At 43.7% G+C, this 25,783-nt stretch overlaps 1 protein-coding gene across 8 annotated transcripts in view; it reads left to right on the top strand.

Moving 5' to 3' along the window:
* The window catches only part of TPK1 (thiamin pyrophosphokinase 1), a 348,263-nt gene that overhangs the window by 69,085 nt on the left and 253,395 nt on the right, over positions 1-25,783 (top strand). For 6 of the 8 annotated variants that reach the window (XR_015696394.1, XM_087713144.1, XM_087713140.1 and 3 more), the window contains one exon: positions 10,817-10,891. The exons of the other annotated variants lie outside the window; for them this stretch is intronic. Coding sequence is in view for 5 of the 6 variants with exons in the window: in XM_087713144.1 (XP_087569270.1) it covers positions 10,817-10,891 (75 nt within the window). In the remaining variant the exon portion in view is untranslated. The remainder of the gene's footprint in view (positions 1-10,816; positions 10,892-25,783) is intronic. 8 annotated transcript variants of the gene reach the window in all.

Below are 25,783 nucleotides of genomic sequence, written 5' to 3'. Positions count from 1 at the left end.
CTTTTGAATTTCACACAGTTTAGTTAAGTTTCCATTAATAATAATCTTTGCTTGCTGTAAAGTATAACTCATTTTAACCCTTTGAATAAATATTTCCCTGAAGTTCATACCTTCCAGGACTTTAAACAGAAAGATCTAGGACGTTTACGCACCAACCCTTCACCCCTAGTCCCCCTCCTCAGCCAATTTACCCAGCTTTCCTCCTCCACTGGCCCACCCCTGACCTTTCTCCACAGCCAATGGGCCCCTGACCCTCCACCCCTTGCCCTTCACCCCTGCCTATTCTTTCAGACACAGTTTGACATGGGAGTTTTACTGCATGGGATAAATAGCCCCCAGCCAATTAGATGGCAGGAAGAGGCAATGGTGCTGTGGGGGGCAGTGTGCTATGCAAGATTTGTTTTAAAAAGTCCCATGGCTGCTTCACATGTTTTTTTTTAAAGAGGCTGCACTTTCCGACCAATTGGGTGGCTCCAGAGCTGTGGTTTTGACAGGTTGTGTAGAGGGGAATGGTGCCTGAATTATAAAAAGAAGGTGTCAGAGCGGAGCAGACAGGCAAGGAAGGGAGGGGTGCCTCTAGGGGGCATTGGAGAGATAGCTTGCTCTTAATTCAGCCAGCTTCAATGAAACAAAAAGGAGGAGGAGGAAGAGCAATCTCGGCACTGTTTCTGGTCCCCATTTCCCCATTATTTTCATTTTTTCTATTTTATTTCCTAATAAACTTAATAAAAATGTAAATGTCAAAAAAAAATGGGAAGAGGTTTGTATAAGAAAGGAAAGAAGCAGATGGAAAATTCACCGATTAAACTTAGTATACTTAAAGTCTGAAATAAGTTACTATGCTTCAGCCCATTTGTAAATTTCTATCAATCCCACAGTGGATGCTTCAACCTACAGTTTGAGAATTGATTAAAATGTTTACTATTTGGGAAGAGGAAACTGAACAGCTTTTCAGATGCTTTTGAACTAGAATTTTAACTTCAATAATAAACTAAAGTCAGGGTAGAAACATTTGGCAAAATTTCAAGCACACTATGATTTATAATGAAACAGAATCATATTTGAAATTCTAAAAACAAATAATTCACCAAGTTAGTACTTGCACTTTAACCACCAGTTGAGTCTGTAACTCAGTAATAAAATCCGGCCTATGTACTATAATAGTTCAGTTATTAGACTCAATAACTTCAGATTTAAATCCAACGTCAGGCATGGATATTCACTGAATTAATCTTTTTCAATCTGTTACAAAGTCTGTCAGCCAAACATTCTTTGCAGGATTCTTAATGTAAAATGAAAGGAGATCATGAGAATATGATTATTAATCTACTAGATTCTCACCCTGATGATAACACTTTTAGTTTCAAAGTATTTTTTAGAAAATATGCCTAAATGGAGAGGTGATTTTTTAGAGAATTAAGATATTTGATGGAACCGGACTTCCGGTGGTGACATCATTGTGCTTAGAGCGGTGTAAGGGAGTTCTCCTAACCCCTAACTCTAACCTCTTTGTTTGGGCTCTTTTTTGGAGCACTGCTGATCCCGAAGAGATCAGCAGATCAAAGGGGATACTCTGTAGACGCTGGGGTGATAAGGCAAATCCCCTGCGGATATGAGAAACCTCCTAAACGGGCGAAGAAATATCCTACCTTTTGGTTAGGACCTTAGCAATGGCGGCCGCATAGAAGGAAGAACAGAGATAGAAGCAGTTGAAATCGGATGCTTGTTATTATTGCTGACAATCAGAGAGGAGAGCAACGTGAAACTGGCAGAGAGGGTGAGCTGGAAGAAGAAGTAGCCGGGAGAGAGGCTGTTTTTACAGTACAATTTTGCCGAGAAGGAGCGGAGCAGAGATGTTGTGTTAGAACGGACAAGAAGGGACATCCGGAAGAGCCTAAAGATCAGCAACAGTAAGAACGAAAACCCGACATGGACTTCAGAAGATAAAATTTGCTGAAAAGAGTTGGAAGGTTCAAAGAAGTGACTGCTTAATAGGCGGGTTGGTAAACGGAGTTCCCTTTTTTTTCTGCTCACCAGTCCTCCTGCTGCTGTGTTGAATTTTTAAGTATTTGATATTTATCTGACTAGGAGCTTGGAACAGTGCCAGAGACAATAAATAGAGATCTGTCTGGAAATAGACTTTTGCTTCGTGGATATTAACAGTGACACTAAGGAGAGAGTGACAACTAGTGGACTGTAAATTTGAATGGCAAAGCTTGTCATAAGAGAACATAGAGAGATTAATTATTAGAATTGAATACTTGTATAACCGATAAAATTGAGAAACATTTATTGATGTAACATAAGTGTGATATATAAATTTATTATATATATTAATCAAATTAATTAAATAGCATACTACATAGGAATGTTTAAGTATTGAAAGGTGATATCAAGGAAGGTTAATAGTTGAATTGTTGCTGAATATTGGATTATACAATTATTTATATTATTGATATTACTGATAAAGTATAAACAAGGTTAAAGTTATAGCCAATTGTGGGCAAGGACAAATAGGGGGTTAAAAATGGCAACCTCAGTAAAATTAGGGAAAAAGACTATACCCACTGTGAGTTCAGCAACACCCCCCTCCTCAAATCAAAGGTCAATCGAGAGTGCATGGGGTTTGGAGAAAGCTGAAAAGAGGGCAGAATCAGCGGGACCAGCACCAACGATGCAGAACATGCAATTGATGCTCCAATTGATACAGGAGACTTTGGCAAAAAGCCAAGAAGTCAAGGAAGAATCATGAAGAATTAAAAAATGAAATGGGAGAATTGAAAGGAACTATCAAGAATGTAGATGATAAAGTCAAAAAGATACAGAATGCCTTAGCAATCAATGAACAGAAAACTCAATGTATGGAAGAAAAAATACAACATTCAGATCAGAAGATGGGAAAGATGGAAATAGAATATAGACAACTTAATAAGGAATTAGAATTATCAATAATCCGACTTGAAAACAAAAAAGCGGCATTCTACCTAAGATTTCAAAACATACCGGAAGAGAAGGAGGAAGACCTGAAAGAAAAAATGATTAATACCCTCACTGAATTTCTGCAAAAAAAAAGAACAGGAAGTGAGAGGGAATATTGATGAGGCTTACAGGGTGAATACTAACTATGCAAGAAGACATATGCAAGAAACTCACATGGAAGACGGTGGAATCCGGGTCCAGGAAGGTGGTTCCGGGCGCGAAAGGAGTAAGAACTCCCCAGGATATCCGAGCCAGCAGTGGACTGAGGTGACTTGCCTCCTCAGAGCTGTTAGGCTCGGAAGACGCGGGCGACGTGGGGTGATTGAAAAAAGCCGAAAAAGACCGAAAAAGGCTTTGGGGCTGGGCGGAGGCGGAGGCGGAGGCTGCCGGCACTTTAGAGGCGACTGGGGGAAGCTGTCGATATCGGCGTGGCCTTTCTGTGCGACTGAAGACGTTGCTACCGGGAGGAGCTCGGAGTTGAGCGCGGAATTGAGCTAGGAAGAACTGGACAGTCGCAGGTGGCCTTCGGTGGTGTCGAACACCCTCCCCCCTTCTTGTACGAACAGCAGCTCGGTTGCCGGCACTGTTGGACGCCTCCCCCCCCTCCACACACGGGCGACGGTTTCGGAGTTTGCCGGCGTTGTCGGGCACCCCCCCCCCATACAGACCACTGCCTCTCAGCGTGCTATAAGCTGGGACGACGGTGGCAGCTGCTTTAGACAACTGCAGCTTGAATTGGTGTGGGTGAGTGGGAAGTGGTGCTAGTGGATGGCCAGCGCTCTTCCCCATTGTGAGAGACTTAGATCAAGATGTGGGCTTATTAGACCAGCACCCCATTAAAGAGGGAGTGGTTGAACTGTTTACACCTATCTGACTGAGTTTAGTGGCTGGTCTTCGGCCACCTTAATTCTCCAGCCTCCCCCTCCTTGTTTTTGGTGCACCCCTCCCCTCTGCTCGCTGTTGCGAGTGGCATATGTACAATGGCGGCATCCCTTGTGACCTTTTGGAAATTGCAATACTTTCTCTCTACGCCCACCCGGTGGCCCAGCCTGTGGGATCCTTTGAGGACCGTTTCGGACTACCATTACCATCCTTCCATCAGATGGAAAATCTATAAGAGGGCACATTGGACCCTTGGACTTTGGACTTCCACTGCTACACCCCCGTATCCCACGGCTGGTACACAGCTACCTGAACTTCATTTTTAACGACTGCGTAATTTCTCTCTTTTCCTTTTTTTCTCTCTCTCCTTTTTCCTTCCTTTGTATGGGATATACATGAGATATGCGTGCGATTGAGTGAATGCTCCCACTTTTTACTACCCTATATTGTTGTATTTATGTGTTTTTAATTATCACGTGGGGATTGTCTGAGTGAACGAATGAGTGTGTCTGATTCGGAGGGCCTGTCAGGGAATGCGGGAGCTATAGGTGTGGTTGGGGGGACCACGGACACGGGAGTGGGCCGGAGCATTACGGTCGTAACGGGGAGGGGCAGATATGGCGGGGACTTTAGGGCTGGCCATTACCGGGGAAGGAGGGTTCGCTACGTCACAGAGATCCCTCCTTCCGGCCCTATGAGTCCCACTCCGAGGCCAGATGGCGTGAGTAGTCAGGACCCTGGTCTCCGGCTGTTGTCGCTAAATGCCAGGTCTGTTGTTCACAAGGCTCCCCTCGTCCGGGACTTAATTTTAGACGAGGGGGCAGACTTGGCATGTATTACTGAAACCTGGCTGGGCCCGGAGGGAGGAGTCCCCCTCGTAGAGATGTGCCCAGAAGGATTTCAGGTGCTTCATCAGCCGAGAGCTCAGGGAAGGGGTGGGGGTGTGGCTATTGTTATTCGGGAGTCTTTAGTACCTCGTAGGATCCCTGCTCCGGAGCTTGTCGGGTGTGAGTCCCTACTGGTGAAGCTGGACCTCAAGGGTCAAGTGGGCCTGCTGCTAACGTACCTGCCTCCCAACAGCGTTGCAGCAGCCCTCCCCTCGCTCCTCGAGTCGGTAGCCGAGCTGGCAATTGAGTTCCCCAGGCTTATGGTCCTGGGGGATTTCAATTTGCCTACGCTCGGTGAACACTCTGATGGAGCGCAGGAGTTCATGGCCTCCATGACAGCCATGGGCTTGACCCAGATAATTCGGGGCCCAACTCACTCTGCGGGTCACACGCTCGACCTCGTATTTCTTTCGGAGCAGTGGATTTGTGATCTTGGTCTGAGGGGTAATGAGATCATACCCCTGTCGTGGTCAGACCACTGCCTACTGAGGCTCGACTTCCGAAGACCAAACCCCCACTGTAGGGAGGAGGAACCGACCAAGTGGTTCCGCCCCAGGCAACTTATGGACCCTTTGAGGTTCCAGACGGAGCTTGGGGTTATTCCTGATACTCTCGCCCACAGTCCGGTAGAGACTCTGGTTGCTGCCTGGCATTCGGCAGCATCGGAGACCCTCGACCGGATTGCGCCACTACGGCCCCTCCGAGGCGGCGGATCCCGGAGGCCTCCTTGGTTCACCGAGGAGCTCCGGGAGAGGAAGCGCCGGAGGAGACGCCTAGAGCACCAGTGGAGGTCCGATAAATCCGAATCGAACCGAGCACTCTTAACAACCTGCACCAAGGATTACATCAGGGCACTTAGGGCAGCAAAGAGATCTTATATTGCCACCTTGGTTGCGTCCGCCGAGTCCCGTCCAGCCGCCCTGTTTAGGATAACCCGTTCCCTCTTAAATAAGAGGGATACGGGGGACCCCTTGCAGGGTAGGGCTGAAGACTATGCCCAGTTCTTGGCGGACAAAGTTGCTCGGTTTCGGTCGGATTTGGACTCCACCTATGCAGAGCCAGCCGTGACACGAGAGGACGATTTGGTTGACCATCGCTGGGTTGAGTTTCAGGATGTTACCCCCGGGGACGTGGACAAGGCCATGAGGGCTGTGAGTGCCTCCACCTGTGTACTGGACCCGTGTCCCTCCTGGCTGGTTGCTAACAGCAGGGAGGTGACACGAGGCTGGATCCAAGCGGTTATTACCGCCTCGCTTCGGGAGGGGCACTTCCCCGCCGCACTTAAAACGGCGGTGGTGAGACCCCTCCTGAAGAAACCATCCTTGGATCCAGCTATACTTAACAACTATCGTCCAGTCTCCAACCTCCCCTTTATTGGGAAGGTTGTTGAGAAGGTGGTGGCCTACCAGCTCCAGCGGTCCTTGGAGGAAGCCGACTACCTGGACCCCTTCCAGTCCGGCTTCAGACCTGGTTACAGCACAGAAACTGCTTTGGTCGCATTGACCGATGATCTCTGGAGAGCCAGGGATGGAGGCCACCCCTCCATCTTGGTTCTCCTTGACCTCTCGGCGGCTTTCGATACCATCGACCATGGTATCCTTCTGCGACGACTGCGGGAGGTGGGGGTGGGAGGCACTGTTTTGCAGTGGTTCTCCTCCTACCTCTCGGACAGGTCGCAGTCGGTGTTGGTCGGGGGACAGAGATCGACCATGAGGCCCCTAACATATGGGGTGCCGCAGGGGTCGGTCCTGTCCCCCGTACTATTTAACATCTACATGAAACCGCTGGGCGAGATCATTCGGAGGCACGGGATAAGATACCACCAATATGCGGACGATACGCAGCTGTATCTGTCCGCCCCGTGCCAACTCAATGAAGCGGTGGACGTGATGAACCAGGGACTTGAAGCTGTTAGGGACTGGATGAGGGCTAACAAGCTTGTACTCAACCCAGAAAAGACTGAGTGGCTGTTGTGTTTCCCTCCCAAAAATTTGGCTAGTGTTCCACCACTCAGGCTGGGGGGTCAAATTTTACACCCCTCAGACAGGGTTCGCAACTTGGGAGTCCTCCTGGATCCACAGCTGACCTTTGATCACCACCTGTCGGCTGTGACCAGGGGGGCATTTGCCCAGGTTCGCCTGGTGCGCCAGTTGCGACCCTACCTGAACCGGGAGGCTCTCACAACAGTCACTCGCGCCCTCGTGACTTCTAGGCTGGAATACTGCAATGTGCTCTACATGGGGCTGCCCTTGAAGAGCATCCGGCGGCTTCAGCTAGTCCAGAATGCGGCCGCGCGAGTGATTGTGGGTGCACCTCGGTTCGCCCACATAACACCTATCCTCCGCGAGCTGCACTGGCTACCTGTTGATCTCCGTGTGCGCTTCAAGGTGCTTCTTACTACCTACAAAGCCCTTCATGGTAGTGGATCTGCGTACTTGGGAGACCGCCTCCTGCCAATTACCTCCTCTCGACCCATAAGATCGCATAGATTAGGCCTCCTCCGAGTGCCATCTGCCAGCCAGTGCCGGCTGGCAACTACGCGGAGGAGAGCCTTTTCAGTAGCAGCTCCGACCCTCTGGAACGATCTCCCCGTGGAGATTCGTACCCTCACCACCCTTCAGACCTTCCGCACAGCCCTTAAGATCTGGCTATCCCGCCAGGCCTGGGGGTAAGACCATAGTCCGCCCCCACCCGAATGTTGTATGAATGTTGCTTGGTTTTAATTATATATTGTTTTTATGTTATTGTATGTCTTCCCCTTCCATACAAGTTGTTAGCCGCCCTGAGTCCCCTCAGGGAAAAGGGCGGCCTATAAATAAACTAATAAAATAAATAAATAAATACATAAACTCCCGAGAGAAGTGCACGTAAGATTCACTAAGAAAACTGCCAGAGATGAAGTGTACAAAAAAACCTAGAGAAGAGACGATTATACTACAGGGAAAAGAGCTGACCACGCTTAAACAGATCCCACAGAGAATTCGGGAACAACGTAGGCAATACCAATTTTTAACAAACGAGTTAAATAAAAATTGAATAATGTACAGATGGCTGGTACCAGAAGGGGTTCTGGTATCTTGGCAAGGAAAGATATAAGATAGAGAATTTAGAAGAAGCACACAAATTCTATGAAGAACACTGCAATAGGGAAGGAGAACAACGAAGCAAAGAGGAACTAGAATGCAGAGGTCAAGAGGAAGAAACATCAGAAGACAGCGGAAGAAGCAGGAGAGAAGAACAGAGGCAAGAAAGAGAGAGAGCAGAGAAGGAAAGCGCGAGAGGGAAAAATCAGATACAAACTAGAAGTAAAAGAAACAATCCCAGCTAAAGATGGATAAAAAAAATAACAATTATGTCGATAAACTTGAATGGACTGAACACCCCCCCCCCCAAAAAAAAAGAGCCCAGATGTTTAATATTCTTAAGAAATTGAAAGTAGACCAGATATGGCTTAATTGGTATGGATGGATGGAGCAAAGAAATAAAAAGCAATGAAAGAATAGAACAACTCTCAAAAATAATAATTATGAGTAAAACAAGGGGGTCATGATTGGTGAAATCAAATCAGGATGATAGCTGGCATATAGACTATAGAATGATAGAGAAAAAAGGAAATGATATGAAAAAAATGGACTTGTGGAAGTAACATCCTCAAGAAAACAAACTGGATTTGAAAGAGTCACCTATAACAATAGAAAAAGAAAGGAAGGGAAGAAGGAAGGAAAGGAGGGGAGGAAGGAAGTAGGGAATGGAGGGATGAAGGAAAGAAGTAGAGCGTGGGAGAGAGAGAAGGAGAGGAAGAAGAACTGTGGAGGAGAGGTAGGGGAAAAAGAAAGAAGTAAGGAGAGGTGGGTGGAAGGGAGAGAGAGAAGGAAAGGAGGGAGGAAGAGAGAAAAAGAGAAGGAGAGAGGGTAGGAAGGAGAAGAAAGAGGGTAGTAGTAGGGGAGAAGTAAGGGAAGGAAGAAGGGGAAGGAGAGGAGGAAGGAAGGAAGTAGAGAAGGAAGGGAGGGAGAAAAGAAAGAGAAAATAAGGTAAAATGTGGAGGAGAGGTAGGGGAAGAAGAAAGGTAAGGAGAGGTGGGTGGGAGGGAGAGAAAGAGAAGGAGAGGAGGGAGGGAGAGAGAAGAAGAGAGGGTAGGAAGGAGAAGATAGAGGGTAGGAGTAGGGGAGAAGGAAGGGAAGGAAGAAGGGGAGGAGAGGAGGAAGGAAGGAAGTAGAGAAGGAAGGGAGGGAGAAAAGAAAGAGAAAATAAGGTGGTGTCATAGCAGGTATGAAGGATGGTAAACAATACATTCCAAATTATACTTTATAACCTTTTAAATGGAATAATAATAATATAAGAATGGCAAAGAAAAAGAATAACTATGTGAATGTATACCTATAACTGTATGTAAGAGAATAAATGACAGTAAAAATATAAGGCACAATATAGGTAAATAATACTTGATCATAAGTAGCTAAGTATAAATAAATAAAGAAATGTATATAAAAATGGATAATGAATAACGAGATTATGAACGCAAGATAGAAATGTATAGAAGGGAAAATACTAACTGCAAAGAAACCGATTCGGAACTGCTGTATGATATACGATGGGACTTATTGTTCCTATGTTGTTTTTAAGTTATGTGTTTATTTTTGTTCATGTGTTTATCTGTTCTGTTGATGTGTTTATGTGTATAAAATAAAAATTCAAAAAAAATATTTGATGGAACCAATTTCAGGAGTTTCAAAATGCTGATCTGTCATTCAGTAACTTACAGAGCAGACTTATAGTTTTACATTTAAATATCTCATAATATTCAGTAACATTTATTTTTTAAAAAAATAATAACATTATACAGGTAGTCCTTGTAGCCACATATCGCAATGGCTGTTAAAAGAAGCATTTCACTTAATAATCTTCCCATCCCTGTTCTCCCTAATGAATCGTTAAACAAATGTGGCGATCATTATGTGTAGCATTTTGGTGCCTCGGGGGTTGAGAAGGCTCTTGAAGCCCTAGTGCAGGGTATCGCACCTATCCCAAACCTCTCCTGCCCCTGAGACACCTTGTGCTATGCTTTCTGTCTCTTGGGTCCCCAGAGGAATTTTGCCACTCCAACTGGGTCCCCAAGCATTATCACATAAGTTCATGAATCTTTGGGAAGGGGCTAGCAGTCAGCTGGGCTTATAGTAAAGTTGTTTCAGACATGCCATACATCTTGTGCAGAAAATTGTTGTGATGCATATCTTGCTTACTGTGATACAATGCACTATTTTAATTTTCTGTAATGCTTTGAAACATTGTAAAAATGTAAATGAAAGAACCTTATAGTTGCTACACATAGTTGCATAGATATTGCAGTATGCTAATACTATCTGTATCTGTGGTGAATATAGCAATCTATACAATACAATACAATACAATACAATACAATACAATACAATACAATACAATACAATACAATAGTAGAGTTGGAAGGGATGTTGGAGGTCTTCTAATCCAACCCCCTTCCTAGACAGGAAACCCTATTCCGTTCCAGACAAATGGCTGTCCAACATCATCTTAAAGACTTTCAGTGTTGGGGCATTCATTCACAACTTCTGGAGGCAAGCTGTTCCACTGATTAATAGTTCTGTCAGGAAATTTCTCCTCAGTTCTAAGTTGCTTCTCTCCTTGATTAGTTTCCACCTATTGCTTCTTGTTCTACCCTTAGGTGCCTTGGAGAATAGTTTGACTCCCTCTTCATTGTGGCAACCCCTCTATAAGATTCAGTCTAATACCTCATTTTACTGTAATACTTATAAATCTATGGCTAATGTACTTTCTACTATTAATTTATTTCATGTACTATATTAATACAAGTGCCATATGTCCCTATTAGAGTTTTTAAACATATTGTTAAAACATATTCAAAATACTTTTTTGCTTTCTAATCATCATACAATTTGATGTAAAGTTTGCCTTTTTCTTCAGAAATGATACAGTAATGTGATATTTCTAGGTTATCTTAGCTGTATGTTGAGAGGAAACAAATGGTAGAATTTTAAATTCTGAACAATTTGTCAATATTACCTGTTTTTCAGGAAACCTAAAGTTTTGCCTTCTGATTCTTAATCAGCCTTTGAACAAAGAACATTTTTATCATTTGTGGAATAAAGGTAAGAATTAATGTATGGATTCTTCTTTGTCTTTGCTGTCTGGATTCACGGAGAGTGTTTTAGCAACTTTTCAGAGTATGGGAAATTAGAAATCAAAGTCATTGACAAATACTAAAATAATTTTAGCACAGATATAGCAATAGAATTTATCCTAGAAAAATGTGCTACAGTAGCAAAAAATCAAATCAAATAACAGTAAATCAAAAGCAATAATGGAATTGTTGCAGAAGCTATCAGGAGCAAAACAGGATGAAGCCTGATATTTAGGCATTTTACACTTTTGACAACAAGCATGGAAAAATTTAAATTTAATAAATAAAGAATATATCAGAAGAGTGAAAAAAATGTTTGAGGCAAATTGAATAGCAGAAACCCTATCAAAGACATCGGCAATACCTGTGATAGAATATATTCATGGAATTTTTAATTGGACACAAGCTGTACTCAACAATTTGAACCAAAAAACCCCAAGAATGACTATTCACTATTCGTTACATCCTTGTAGTATTGTGAAAACTTTCCATTAGTCAATTGCAAAAGGCTACACTTCTTGCATCTGCACATATGCAATACTGACAATTCTTGGGAAGATTGTGATGCTTGTGAAGGCCACTACTAGCTGATGAACTAGTATCTATGTCTTCACAACATTGTGAACAGATAATAATAGACAATTCAATAAAGAATTTAGAAGCTAAATTGCTTTGGAACTTAAGAATTCGAACAGACAGGCATCTGCCATATAATATCCCAGATTTAAGAATTGTTGATAAGAAAGAGCAAAAAGAAATCTGTATAGTGGAGATTGCACTACCTAGAGACAGCAAATAGAAGAGAAAGAACTGGAGAAAACCACAAAATGCAAAGTCTTGCAAAAGTAAAAAGTCTGAATATTCCGTTCTCCTGTGTGCTGCTTGGAGAGTCCAAGCATGGGTTAAATTCTGCCTTCTGCCCAAGGACTGAATTGGAATTTCTTTGTCCACGCCTCTGGTTCCTTGCTAGAGTCAGTTTTTTCAATTCAGTCTAACCCAAAGAGATTCTAGCAGTTCTTGATAGATAAGTTTGGACTCTTCTCTTATAATTGTCTTTTGATTTCTTCCTTGATTCTTCCCTTTTTTCTGAATTTCCTTTATTCATATTTTTTTTCCCCCTTGGGGTGGGTTGGGAGTCTTTTTAGCTTTAATCTCCCTCATCGGCACCGTGACGCTATGGGTTAACTCAGGCGCCGCAGCAGTCAGCCAGAGTGCTCAGCTCGCCTGTGACTTTGATGTGGCTGATTGAACCCGTGCACAGGGCTCTGACCAGGTTCTTCTCCAGATTGTCGGAGGTTGGAGTGCTTCCTCACCAAGTGGCAAGGTGGCCATTTTGAGTTCTGGAATTTTTTGCACCTTTTTTCTCCTTCACGCTTTCTTTTGGCTGTTTGCCTGCCCCACAGCCGATCGCTGCCAGCATCTTCTCCTGTCTGGCAGGGTTGTTTTGCCTGAGCCTTGCTCTGCGGCTTCAGAGGTCTTGGTCTGCCTGGTCAGCCTCCATGATCGGAAATGTGCTTTGGCACTGGGAGCAATTCCGGTTCATGTTAAAAGCTATCATCAACCTGCAAACTCCTGCAATCAGTGAATGCCCAGCAGCCTCACCCGCAACCCTTGGATGAGTGGCAATGCATCTCTTCGCCCCTTGTGAGCACTGAAATCAGCCTGCCTTGCTTTCTGCATTTCAAGAGCCACCTTCTGCTCCCATGGCTTCCATAGACCCCAGAAAGGAGGCAGATCAGCCAAGCCGCTCCACCAGCAGATATTAGTCCAGGGAGGCTGGCAAAAAGGCTTGTGAGGCCCTGAAAGTATCAGGACTCAATACCAGGGCAGGAAGCAGGCCAAGGGGCAGAACAGGATAGCAGCTAGGCACCAAAAAATGCTGGAGAAACAATTTGTCAAGGTCCATTGACAGGCTATGGCTACTTCCCAGCAATCTTCCCCTCCAGGCTCCCTACCAGGCAAGTTTCCTCTCGCATAGACCACCCTATATCTGATAGTGAGGAGGAACCCCAGGATCTATCCCCTAATGACGCTTTGGGGCACCCTGGTTCTGCCTTAGAGCCGAGGTGGCGCAGTGGTTAAATGCAGCACTGCAGGCTACTTCAGCTGACTGCAGTTCAGCAGTTCGGCTGTTCAAATCCCACCAGGCTCAAGGTTGACTCAGCCTTCCATCCTTCCGAGGTGGGTAAAATGAGGACCCAGATTGTTGTTGGGGGCAATATGCTGACTCTGTAAACCGCTTAGAGAGGGCTGAAAGCCCTATGAAGCGGTATATAAGTCTAACGATTGCTTGCGATTGCTTAGTGGGGCTGGGGAGTTATTTGCCTGGTCTCCAGGAGGAACAGCTGACCATTTCCTTGCCAGTGGTTCCAATGCCTACTATAGCTGCAACTGTGGCTCCATCACGCATGGTGGAGGATCAGGTATCTTCGCTATCCTCAGAGATGCGAGAGATCATAGCTAAAGCCATTTCCCAAAGTACATCCAAAGATCTTCAACAATGAGATCATTGCCAGCTCCTCAACTAGCCCTCAGTCCAGGGCAGGACATGGCTACAGCGTTCATCATCTCCCCACACCTCTCTGGCTAGAGGAGAATCTGTCTGGGGGGACAATGATACAGCTGAGCAGGAATTTTCTGAGGACGAAGGCTTTGTTCCCGAGTTCCCTTCCTTTGCAAGGCTCTTTAAGCCGGCCTTATTTAAATACATCTTATACAAGGTCAAGGCCTCCAGCTAATTGGGGGTGACCCCAGCCCCTGATCAGGGCACTAAGGCACCCCAGGATCCTAGTGAAGGCCTGTTTGATGACCTGGTCCAGGCTCAGGAGATCATTCCTTTGCCTAAGTTATTTCAAGATATAATTCAGAGGCAGTGGGCACAGCCAGGCGCCATTGCTACCCCAGTGACACTAACAAAAAATTGTACACCATGGACCCTGCATTTGAGGAACTCTTCAAGTTGTCTCCAGTGGATGCCCCTGTGACTTCCCTCACCTCATCTTCTGTACTTCCTCCAGACCTTTTAGAGGGCTTAAAGGTGGAGGATAAGAGATCTGAGAAAGCCTGTCACAAAACTCATCAGGCAATGGTATGGCCCATTAAAGCGGCCATGTCCACATCCTTTTTTAATAGGGCTTCCCTTTTATGACTTTATAAATTGCAAACTAGGTTACCTGCCGGCGAAGCCAGGCTGCACCAGGATGTAAACAAAATAATAGCGGCGGCAGAGAATTTGTCGGATGCCATGCTTAATGCCGTCAAGTTCGCCTCAAGGGCTCTGGCCTCAAATGTCACCATGTGTCGCCTTTTGTGGCTTCGATATTGGAACATGGACATGAGGTCCAAATGGAAATTGGCATCTTCCCCCTTCAAGGGGGGAAAATTGTTTGGGAAATCCTTAGATGTAGTCCTTTGCCCTCTGTCTCCAAAAGGGCAGACCATTGATCCCCTTGTTACTTCCGCAGGCAGGCACCCAGGTGACTGGCAGGCACCCAGGTGACTCCTGAACCGGTAATTAGTTCCACTTCCTTCCAACGCCCCTATTCTCAGAGCTTTGACCATCCCAGGACTGGCAGTCCTTTTGGGACAGAAACAGGCCACAATTTTTTTTCAGGCGGTCATTTCAAGGGGGGGGTCAGGCTCCAGACCCTTCCATCAGAATAAGTGACCATCATCAGATCCCTCCCATTGGGGGGTGACTACAACTGTTCGCCAACCAGTGGGAGTTGATCACCACAGATCAGTAGGTCCTCCAGACAGTGAGGCAGGGCCTCACCCTGGAATTCATCTTCCCCCCACTGCGCCACTTCATTTGTTGCCCCACTACCTTCTGCCCAGTCAAGAAAAGTGTCCAAAAACCAAGATCCTTCATCTTCTCGACATCAAAGCCATAGAGTCAGTGCCCCAGGGACAGGAAGGTAGGGGGTTCTATTCAATTCTATTTTTAGTCCCCAAGAACTTGAGCAGGGTGAGAGCAATTTTGGATTTGAAGCTGCTCAGCAAACATCTAGCATACGAGCGTTTCAAGATACACTCCCTACAGTCGATCCTGGGCTGCATCAGGTAGGGAGATCTGTTAACATCCATAGATCTGAAGGAAGCATCCCTGCACGTTCCCATTCGGCAGTCACAAAGATTCCTGATGTTCTCAATACCGAGCCTTGCTGTTTGGTCCGTCATTGGCCCCTAAGACCTTCACCAAGTGCTGTCTGTGGTGGCACCTTTCTCCAGTCGCACCCTATCAGGATCCAGCTTAGCCTGGTTGCCTCCAACTTTATGACAGACACTTTGCCATGTCTGCCTCCCCCATCGCCTGGTGATAGAGCTAGTCTTCCGAGGAACCAGTTTGTTCTCTTGGTTGTTCGAGATGCCGCTCTTTTTTCACCTTCACTCCAAGAAGGTTCCTGACTAAAAGACCCCCAGGCAATGGTTTGTCAGCCTGGATTCCATGGGTCACTCAGGATCTGTTTCCCAGTCTGTCTCGTTGCAGTGCTAACTGGAAGTTGATCCAGGCTCCAATGCTATCTGGCCGACATCCTGATCCCGTCATCCTACCGGCAGCAAGCTTTGCGCGACCTCACCATCATGATGCACAGTCTTCAGATCTACTATTTCTCCATCAACCTGGAGAAAAGCCACCTGACTTCCAACACCAGATTGCTTCACTTGGCAGCAGTAATAGACACCTTGTCTTGCCAAGTATTTCTCTTCCAAGACCGCATCAATAGCATCAAGTCGCTGATCCAACAAGTTCAGGCCTCGCATCAGGTGACCATTGTCATCCTTTCCCAGTTGCTCAGAAAGATGATCTCCTGCCTGGCCATAATACCATGGGCACAACTGAGGGAGCTCCAGGGGTTTCTTCTTCCACTTCAAAGAGCCAATGTCAGCAACTCCCTTGCCAAGGTTCAAGTTCCACAGAAAATCCTCAGGTCCTTCCGTTGGTGACACTCTCCATCCATGATGAAGGGCAGTCTCTTCAGGGAGCCTGTCATCTGACCATCATGATGGACACGAGCCTATTCAGGTGGGCCATCCGCTTGCACAACCAGGTGGCGCAGGGCAGATGGTCCCCGCAGCAGCTGTCCCACAATATCAATTGGCTGGAGCTGAGGGCAGTTACACCTCACTCTATGATGCTTCGGGTGGAGATACAACATCAACATGTACTAATCTTAACATATCAGTCGCTAGGGGGGCACTCATTCCAAATCCCTTTTGGCGGAGGCAGAAACTCTGGGAAAGTGGGCGGAACTGCATCTCAGCTCCATCAAGGTGAAACATCTCTGAGGTCAACAACATTCAGGTGGATTGGCTGAGAAGGGCCACCATCAATCAATCAGAATGGTGCCTGCACCCGGGCTTGTTTCCACAGCTGTCGTTGAGGTTTGGCCATCCAGTAGTCAACCTCTGCCCGCCTAGAGAACACTCACCTTCCCAGGTTCTTCTCCAGATTCCTGACACCTCAGGCAGAGGGAGTCAATGCCCTCTGCTGCCCTTTGCTCCCTGGTCTCGTGTATGCATTTCCGCCACTACCTCTCATATCCAGGGTGATCAGAAAAATTGTAGTGGAAGGAGCAGACATTCTTCTGGTAGCTCCTCACTGACCAGGTGAATTCCCCAGGACAAGGCCTCTCTCAGCCGGGGGGTCTTCCTCCATCCGAAGCTTCAGTGGCTCCAGTTGACTGTCTGGTGCTTGAGAGGAACCTCCTGAGAAGGGACAACTTTTCCACCAAAGTTATCGAAACCATTCAAGCCTCCAGATGAATTTGTACCATCAGAATCCACGGGGGTGACTGATTGGCTTTTTCAAGTGGTGTTCCACCAAACACATTGTCTCTGTGTCTGTGTCCATTCCACAAGTTCTGGACTTTTTGCAGGATGGCTTCGACAGTGGTCTGACTCCCACCACCCTCAGGCAACAGGTGGCAGCCTTAGCTATAATTCTCTTGGGTGACTCTCAACATTTCTTCAGCCACCACCCTAAGATGCGTAGCTTTCTGAAAGGGGGCACAAACCTATGCCCAACTGTTATCCACTGGTTTCTGTCTTGGGAGCTTCCCATCATGTTGCGGGCTCTTACCTGCACACCGTTTGAACCACTCCATGCTTCTAGCCTCAGACATTTGACATTTAAGACAGTTTTCCTCATAGCCATCACATCGGCCAGAAGGATTTCGGAGTTGGCCGCACTATCAGTCAGGGAGGATTTATGCATCTTTCACCCTGACAGGTCATCCTCCGTCTGGACCCTTCATTTATTCCTAAAATCAACTCCTGGTTCCACAGGGCCCAGGAGGTTACACTACCGGACTTTTGCCCCAAACCTAGACATCCCAGGGAGCAGCGTTGGCACACCCTGGATATCTGTAGAGCCATAAGGAGATACATTAAGTGGGCCGCTTCTTTTAGGTGATTTGAAACACTCTTCATCTCCTTCCGACCAGCTTCCATGGGCCACAAAATCACCCCTTCGACCATTGGACACTGGCTCAGAGCTTATATCGCCTTAGCATATGAACACCAGGCCAGACCCTTGCCAGGTTGCATAACAGCTCATTGTTCTAGGAGTGCAGCTACCACAGCAGCCTGTGCAACACAAGCCTCGATTGAGGAAATTTGTAGGGCGGCCACTTGGGCCTCCCTCTCTCCCTTTGTTGGAAACTACAAATTGGAAAAGTCTGCATCAGCAGAGGTATCCTTTGGGACGCAGGTGCTACAAGGGCTCCACTCCAGCATGGAGACCCGCAGCTCATCTGTTTCCTACCCTAGTGCCTTCATTGAAAAAAACTGACTCTAGCTAGAAACCAGAGGCGTGGCCAAAGAAATTCCAAATCAGTCCTTGGGCAGAAGGCAGAATTTAACCCATGCTTGGACTTTCTCGCAGCACCCAGAGAACGATCATTCAGGTAAGCCAATGATCAGTCTAAACATCTGGATGACTGTAATCAACCATAATAATAAATCTGTATTAGAAAATGAGTTTGTCAGGAAAAAAAGATTGAATTTTCTTTGCTATTAAGTAGTTTTCTATACTGAGCAATGTTTTGGTATAGAATAGTTAGCTTTTAGTTAACTATTTTAGTTAACAGAAGCCTTACCTACATTATAAATCCACATATAAACTAAACTAACAGCTTTATGGCTTCAGGTGAAAATAGTCAAGATAAATCTTTCTCTCTTTTTTTGCCAACAGCACTAGTTAACCGATGAAGCAAATTCTGAATTTTATGTGTCAGTTCCCACTCAGCAATAAGGTAAATGCACTTATGTGGGAAAAACAATTTTAGGAATATTTGCTAATTAAGTTTGTAATAAAATTTGTTCATCAACGATGCCATTATATTTTGGGAATATTTGTTTCAGAAAGTTATCAAGAAAGGTGGCTGGTTTAATTAACATGTAAAAAGCTGGTAACCTTTTATCATTAGCACTGGGAGTTAGTTACCTCCCATCCTTCTTTCAGTTGTGGATCTATGGGATTCGAATAAGCACTATAGAACTTGGTGCCCTTAGAGATATATAAACCATGAGAAGTTTGAAGTTATTTCCATGGGAGAATCAATGCTGAGTATAAATTCTTACTTTCAAGATTCTTACAGCATCTGTAAGCTGAGCTAGAAACCTATTTCCAACACTCATGTATTGAGTTTCTAATAGCCAGAAAAATTGAAAGTGAGGCAAATTAGGATTTTTGGTATAATTAGACAACAATAACAAAAGCTATATTCATTTATCAGAACAATTTATAAAGGAGGCAAAATATATATAAAGCCTGCAATTTTATTAAGCTGAAGCATCTCTGTCATCTTCATCATTTGTAATATGAAGATCATAATGCTATTTGTATTCTGCTTATAAATACCTGTCTTCTATTATATGATATTGTTGCATTTAAGACTCATTGAGAGATGAAACTCCTAACATTACTATAGTGACATAAATACCATTATAATAATTATTTTATCTTTAAGTGTTGCAAATTAAGCACGTTACTATGGAATGGTTTTTTTCTAAAATTGGGCCTTAAGAGATAGTAATATTTTTTAATCTTACATCAGATCAGACTGGTATTCCAGAAAACAGGAATTAAACTTCTAGGAAGTCCTGGAAGAAATTTCTGTCATTGTGTAACATTGCATTTGTAGTAGATCTTCTTAGTCTTGCGTACTCCACTGGAGACAATATGGGAATTTAAATCAATATTTCTGGAATATTCCCAACTTCTCCATAATACTTCAAGCTTATAAAGATCAGCAGCCTAGTTCGTCATTTAATAATTGAAGTTTTTTCACATATTAGCATCCATTTTATGAAAGATTTCCCAAAAGATGCTTAACAAAACAGGTAAGTATGGTTCAGCCCAACTTAACAAAGTTATAATACAGCATGAGTTTTCTACTCATTCTCAGTGGCCTCTCAGACAAAGGAAATTTTAAAACAGGTAGTACTAGATATCAGTGCTCAAACTGGCATAGAATTATTGGTTTAAAACAATTTTCTAAGTTGGTTGTCTAAGAGCAAAACTGATTTCCAATCAGAAAAATGTCAATGAATCTGTCACCATTTTCAAGAAGGGCCTACTCTAGAGAAAGATTTGTTGGATTCCATGGCAAAATCTGGGTGGTTCCACCCCTTGCCATATCATGAGAGGGCTTACTTATCTGCTACCCCAGCCGTTGAAAATATTGCTCATCTGTTGTTTGATTTGGGAACCGAATTACAGATTATTTTATTTCCTCCTAGGTTCTAATGCATATATTGTAAAGAGAACTGCTAAGTTTTTAATTAAGGCTGTTGAATCTAATGCATCAAACAAATTAGGCTATCCTGCAAGGAAGATTCATTTATTTGATTGCTGACTCATTGTATTATCAAATATATATTTTACCACTGTATTACTATCTAGTTTATTCTGTAATCAATTTTATTTTTCTTTAATCTTTTTGATAATGTCATAAGACTAATCAATAAATAAAATGTTTATTTTCTACTTCCTAAGGACAATGTAATGGTATTTATGTATGAACATGGGATATTGATAAAGAGATGCTACCTAAGGAAAGGTCATATAAGCGACAGTATAGGCTACAGGTGCAAAATGAGCAGGGCAAGAGGTATGGGCTGTATAAATGATGGTCAATGGTGGAGGAGTTCTATTTCAGTTTCTGTTTTGACATGCAAGTTTTATTAATTTTGTTTTACCTAACATCAGAGGTAGGTTCCTACCGGTTTGAACTGGTTTGGCCAAACCGGAAGTGGTTTGCCGGCTTGGGTCACTGTAACTGGCAGCGACCCAGGCCTGCTATACCTCTAAACCGATTCCCTGGTTGGTGCACATTGTATTTTTATTTTTATTTTGCTTTTTAAATGTTCTGCACATGTGGGGAACTGAGCATGCGCATAGAGCGCACACCGAATTGCGCATGAACCGAACTGGCAGTAATGCCGGCAGCAACCCACCCCTGCATAACATATAATTAATTTATCTGGTTGTGTTTCTAGCTGGACTACCTGGTAAGATTGCAAGCCATTGGCAGCATATTTTCAAGCTCTTAGGTTATTTTTTTTAAAAAAATACTTTAAAAAAATACTTTTTCAAAGGGTAAATTGACTTTTTCAAAGGGTAAATAATATGAAATTCAATTTGGCTCAGTATGCGTATGATTCTAACTCAAAAGATTTAAGATAGTTAAAAAGATAGTTAATTAGTGTCTGATGGATCTTAATACAAGAGCAAGAGTAAGCGTATTGTTAGCTGCTTATTAAGATTTTGGTGGATTGTTTTATATTTCATAAAATTCTCTGTAAGAGAGAACATAAGAAATAACAGACCTCTATTAGGCAAAGTGTTTTGATCAGGGACACTGCATTCAGATCATCCCTACCTTAATTAAGTATTACTTCTGCACTGGGACTTTATTAGTAAAATCCACACAAATATTTTAACATTTCAGAGACGGGATATGCTGAATTCTTGGAAAAGGAATGTTGTTTGCATAAATAATAAGAGATTAGTCTTCTGTGTTATTTTAAAATGAAGGGAAATGAATAATTAATATTTCAATACAATCCTTTGAGGTTCTGACCTTAAGTTCTTAATAACTGAACAATTACAATGGAGAATTGCTTTGAAGTATTTTTCGGGGTATATGACGCACCTTTTTTCCTCAAAAAGAGGCTGAAAATCTGGGTGCGTCTTATACACTGAATACAGCATTTTTTGCCTCCCGAAGCCCCACCCCTTTACCAAAATGGCTGTGCATACCCTTATGGGGGCTTTCAGAGAGCTCCTGGGGGCTGGGTAGGGCAGAAATGAGCAAAAAATGGGCTATTTTTGCCCCCCCCAGCCCCCAGCAGCACTCTATAAACCTCCATAAGGCTATGCATGCGGTTTTTTTGACAAAAGGGCCCATTTTCGCAAAAAGAGGCTGTTTTTTGCTCGTTTTGGCCCCCAGCCCCCCCCCCCCCCCAGCAGCATATTTATTTTTATTTTTAGTCATAAAACTAACTTGTCTTTGCTATCTGTTCAACCTTGCATCAAATCTAGATGTGTTCTCATTAGTGCTCAGCTGTTATGGACAGAGGGTGAACTTATAGACTTCATTCTATGTATAGAGACATTAAGGATTCTGGTAGCTGACCTGATTCCAAGGGCACTGGCTTTGGAGCTGGCAGTAGAATATTTGCATCCACAGCATATTACTAAAAGAAGGAGGGAACATTTCAAGATGCCATAGCAGAAATATGGACATAGCCATAGTCATAGAATTTCAATGATCTTGGCATACTCTATGGTGTTTTGTGGAGGATTTAAATTCCTTGCCTCATAGTATGGTGTTTATGGGGACTTTGCAGTGTCCAAATATATTATGGGATCAACAAGAGTTCTCTATTTACAAAAAATACATTCAGGACATTCTCGAAAGCCATGGTTTAGTCCCATTATGGCGAACCTATGGCACGCGTGCCACATGTGGTACACAGAGCCATAATTGAGGGCCTACAAGGCGTTGCCCTATGTCATCTCCAGAGTGCATGCGTGCGCTGGCCAGCTGATTTTTGGCCTTACGGTGGGCCCATTGGGCTGTTTTTCGCCCTCCACAGGCTTTAGGAAAGCCTCCAGAAGCCTGGGGAGAGCGAAAAATGGACCTACTGGACCCATTGGAATTCGGAAAAATGGGGCATTTCTGGCCTCAGGAAGGCCTCAGGGGGGAGGGCATTTAATTACAGTGTGACCATGCACACATGAATGGTAGCGTGGATTCACTTTTGGCACCCGAGGGGAAAAAAGGTTCGCCAGCACTGGTGTCTATGGTTGCCAAAAATCAGAGGAGTCTGGTAATGGTCAGAAAATATGCTCTTAGTAGAACCAAGAATATATATAATGCAATTTATGGTAAATGCTTATCAAATTATCAAGTAGGAGTAGTGTCACATTTTTCAACACTCCTACCTCCCAGCAGACACATCCCATTTTCACTAATAGTCTTATCTTCAATAGGAGTTATGTGACAAAAACAACACTGTCCCTTTGATAATCAGATTAAGCAAATTTCCATCTTTTAATATTCAGGCATTGAAGCCTAATAGGAGCAAATTAAGGCTCTCTACAACAAAACCAAAACAGTATAAAGATGTTATTTGGTTTCTTCCACTATAGACAGTGATAGTGCATTCTGGCTTCTATGAAGCCATTTAAAATTAACACTGTTTCTCAGATGCTTTATGGCTCACAGGTATGCAGCTATAACACTCTTAAACCCTAAAGGTTGTTTAGTTCATTTTTATATACTCCTGTTCATGTTCTATATTGCATTCCAAACACATGTTGCTGAATTAGGATTCTGTCTGTCTGTCTGTGTTTGTTTGTTTATTAAATAAATGTATTTCCCATCCATCTCTTATTCAATGACTTATAATGTAAAAACATTGAAAGGCACACACATCCCACGGATGTTAGGAGTCTGTATTAAGGCTGCTGAGCCTGAATTAGTATTCCCTAGCAATTCTCTGTGCCGCACCATCTCAACCCCAATGAATTCCACAGGCTACTCAAATGAAGTCTAGCCCTCAAGGCAAAAGCAAATTCCCAAGGCAAAGGCAAGTCCATAGACAAAGGCAAAGGCAACAGCTGAAGACATTTGATCCAAAGTTCAATGAAAGAACACACAGCAAGGAAACAGACATCCCAGCATTGTCTTCATCTATTTGCTGTGCTAAATAACCAGCTTCTGGTCATCCAGAGGGACGAAGCTGTCTCCTCACAAGTAATCTTCTTGATCTTCACTGCTCCTGCCTTTTCTCTGCCCTATGTGTTCTTGGATCAGGTGCAGAATGCAGCTCTCTTCCTCATCACTGACTGGCTCTAGCTGCATGCCTTTTTCACCTGAAGCCTCAGGGATACCCTGCTGTAGCTATGCTTCAGCCAAATCACTCTCAAATGGTTGCTTGTAGTCATTGACCAACTCCCCTCCTGACATGCCCAGAACTGATTCATCCTTCTCTGAGCTGACATCTGGAGAGGTGAGGGAGGGGAAGCATCCAGAGTAGTCATGAGAAAAATATTAAAATCATCCTTTATAAAAATACAGCAAATAGCAACTTTAATAGACAAAATCAAGGAGACAAGATGGCAAGTAGGGAGACAGACATATTGGGGAGGGGAGGTTTGGCATTGAATTTTAATTAATCAGCCACATCCAGTGTGAATCTCCCCTATTGGGTCACCAAGCCATCTTGAGAAAAGAGCCTGATCTTGAGGTTCTTTTGAAACATTAGTATAAGTATAATTTTTATTGTCATTGTACTTAAATACAACGGAATTTGTTTTAACCTCACTGGTGCAAAATTATAACAGAAACAAAAAAAGAAAGAAAAAGAAAAAAAAAACTACCATGTGCATGGAGTGATTGTGGTTGTATTTAAAAGTCTCACAGCCCAAGAATAGAAACTATCTTTAAACCTGTTCATTCGTCTGGCTATACTTTGATGTCTTCTGCCTGATGGTAGAAGTGCACTGACCAGTATGTGAATCATCTCTGAGTATCTTCCTTACTCTGCTAAAGCAGCAAGATCTGGCCGATGTCATCCAGTGGTGTCAGAGGGAAACCAATGGTTTATTGTGCCAAATTGATCACTCTCTGTAGTGCCTTCCTGTCTGCAGCTGTTAAACCAGCATACTATGTTGTAATACAATATGTGAGGACACTTTCTATGGTGGACCGATAGAAAGAGGTCATCAGCCATTGTTCCACCTGATTTTTTTCGCTGGATTCTAAGGAAATGAAGTCTCTGTTGGGCCTTTCCAATCACCAGAGACGTGTTGTTTTTCCAGGTGAGATCTTGACTAATAAGCACTCCCAAGAATTTAAAAGAGGAAACCTTCTCCACACAGCCCCCCTCGATATACAGCGGGGCAGGTTCCTCTCTGTGCTTCCGGAAATCTAGCACCATCTCCTTTGTCTTACTAGTATTTAGATGTAAGTTGTTTCTTGAGCACCATGTGGATACCTTCTGGACTTCTTCCCTGTATGCTGCTTCATCCCCTCCAGTTATGAGACCCAGCACTGTTGTGTCATCTGCAAACTTTATTATGATTTTGGAATTGGCAATTGGAAGTGAATTTCACATGAGAAAGTTAAATGTTCCAGAAGGCAGAAGCCATGGCAGAAAATGCTCCTCTTGAAAAATTCCTTGTCAAAATTTCCAGTCAAAATTCCTTGACTGACAGGATCTGCAATATGATCCCTCTGCCAGTGAGGGTGGGACAGGCCAGTCCCATCAGGGTGAGATGTTTCCTCAAATAGACTGGACCCATGCTAGGCAGGTAACTTTAAAAATGATGATCAACACCTTGAATTGCACCCAGAAGCAAACTGGCAAACAGTGCAGCCCACGAAGCAGTGGTATAACATGGTCTTAAGAACTGCCCACATAGTGTGAAAGCCCAATTTAGTCTAAGAAAGAATTATTAATCTGGTTTTCATGTTTAAGAGGAGACTGAAACCTGAGAATCCCTGTTCCTAGTTAAATCATTACAACTTAACTAGTTCAGGATATACATGTAAAGCTGCATATACTAAAATTCCATCTATAAATTTATCCTTTATTACTTTAATGCAATTCACATTTAATACAACTATTTCAAGAAAACTTTACTTAATATAAACATATTTGGAGGATTCTCAGAAGTGCACCACATGCAGTTCTTACGTAGTTGAAAACTAGTTTCCATTCAAGAATGGACTTTGAAAGTTATGAACTTAGCCGAAATGGCCAAAATTTCAGCATATCTCAAAGAACATTCAAACGAGAGATATAAACGAGACTGGAAAAAATGGATTGATTACATAAAAAGTAAATATGGGACTAAGAAACTCCAGATAGCTTATGCTTAGTATCAGTAACAATTTAAATTGTTTAAAATTTGGGTAACAGTAAGAAGCTGAGCTCAATGTAGAGATATTTTAGACTGTGATTGTCCAAAAGTTATACCACGTATGGTCTTTGGGAAGTTGGGGGGAGGGAAGGGAGGTGGGGATTTAGGGGGAGGGGGGAGGGGGGAAATACAATATGTGTTAAATTCCATGATTGCATTTGTATACTGTGGCTTTTTAATGTTAGTGCGAAAACAGAACAAACCGAATATACTGGAAGGTAATAGAAATATACCGAAGGAAAGAGTCGAGTGAAAGAAGAAGGAGGGTGGAGAGGGGGAGAGAGAGGAGGAGGAGAAGGGAGGGAGGGAATGGATTAGAGGGAGTGATAGGGTTAGGGTTAGAAAGAAGGGGAGGGGAAGTAGGCGTAGAGGGGTGTGTGAGAAGGAAGAATGAAAGTTGGAGGGGGTTGAAAGAGGGTG

The sequence above is a fragment of the Thamnophis sirtalis genome, unplaced genomic scaffold (assembly GCF_051295495.1).
Source record: "Thamnophis sirtalis isolate CommonGarterSnake01/CBP01778 unplaced genomic scaffold, rThaSir2_p1.2 scaffold_4, whole genome shotgun sequence".
Taxonomy (NCBI): Eukaryota; Metazoa; Chordata; class Lepidosauria; order Squamata; family Natricidae; genus Thamnophis; species Thamnophis sirtalis.
The sequence above is the reverse complement of the archived record's forward strand: the minus strand, read 5'-3'. Positions and strand labels throughout refer to the sequence as shown.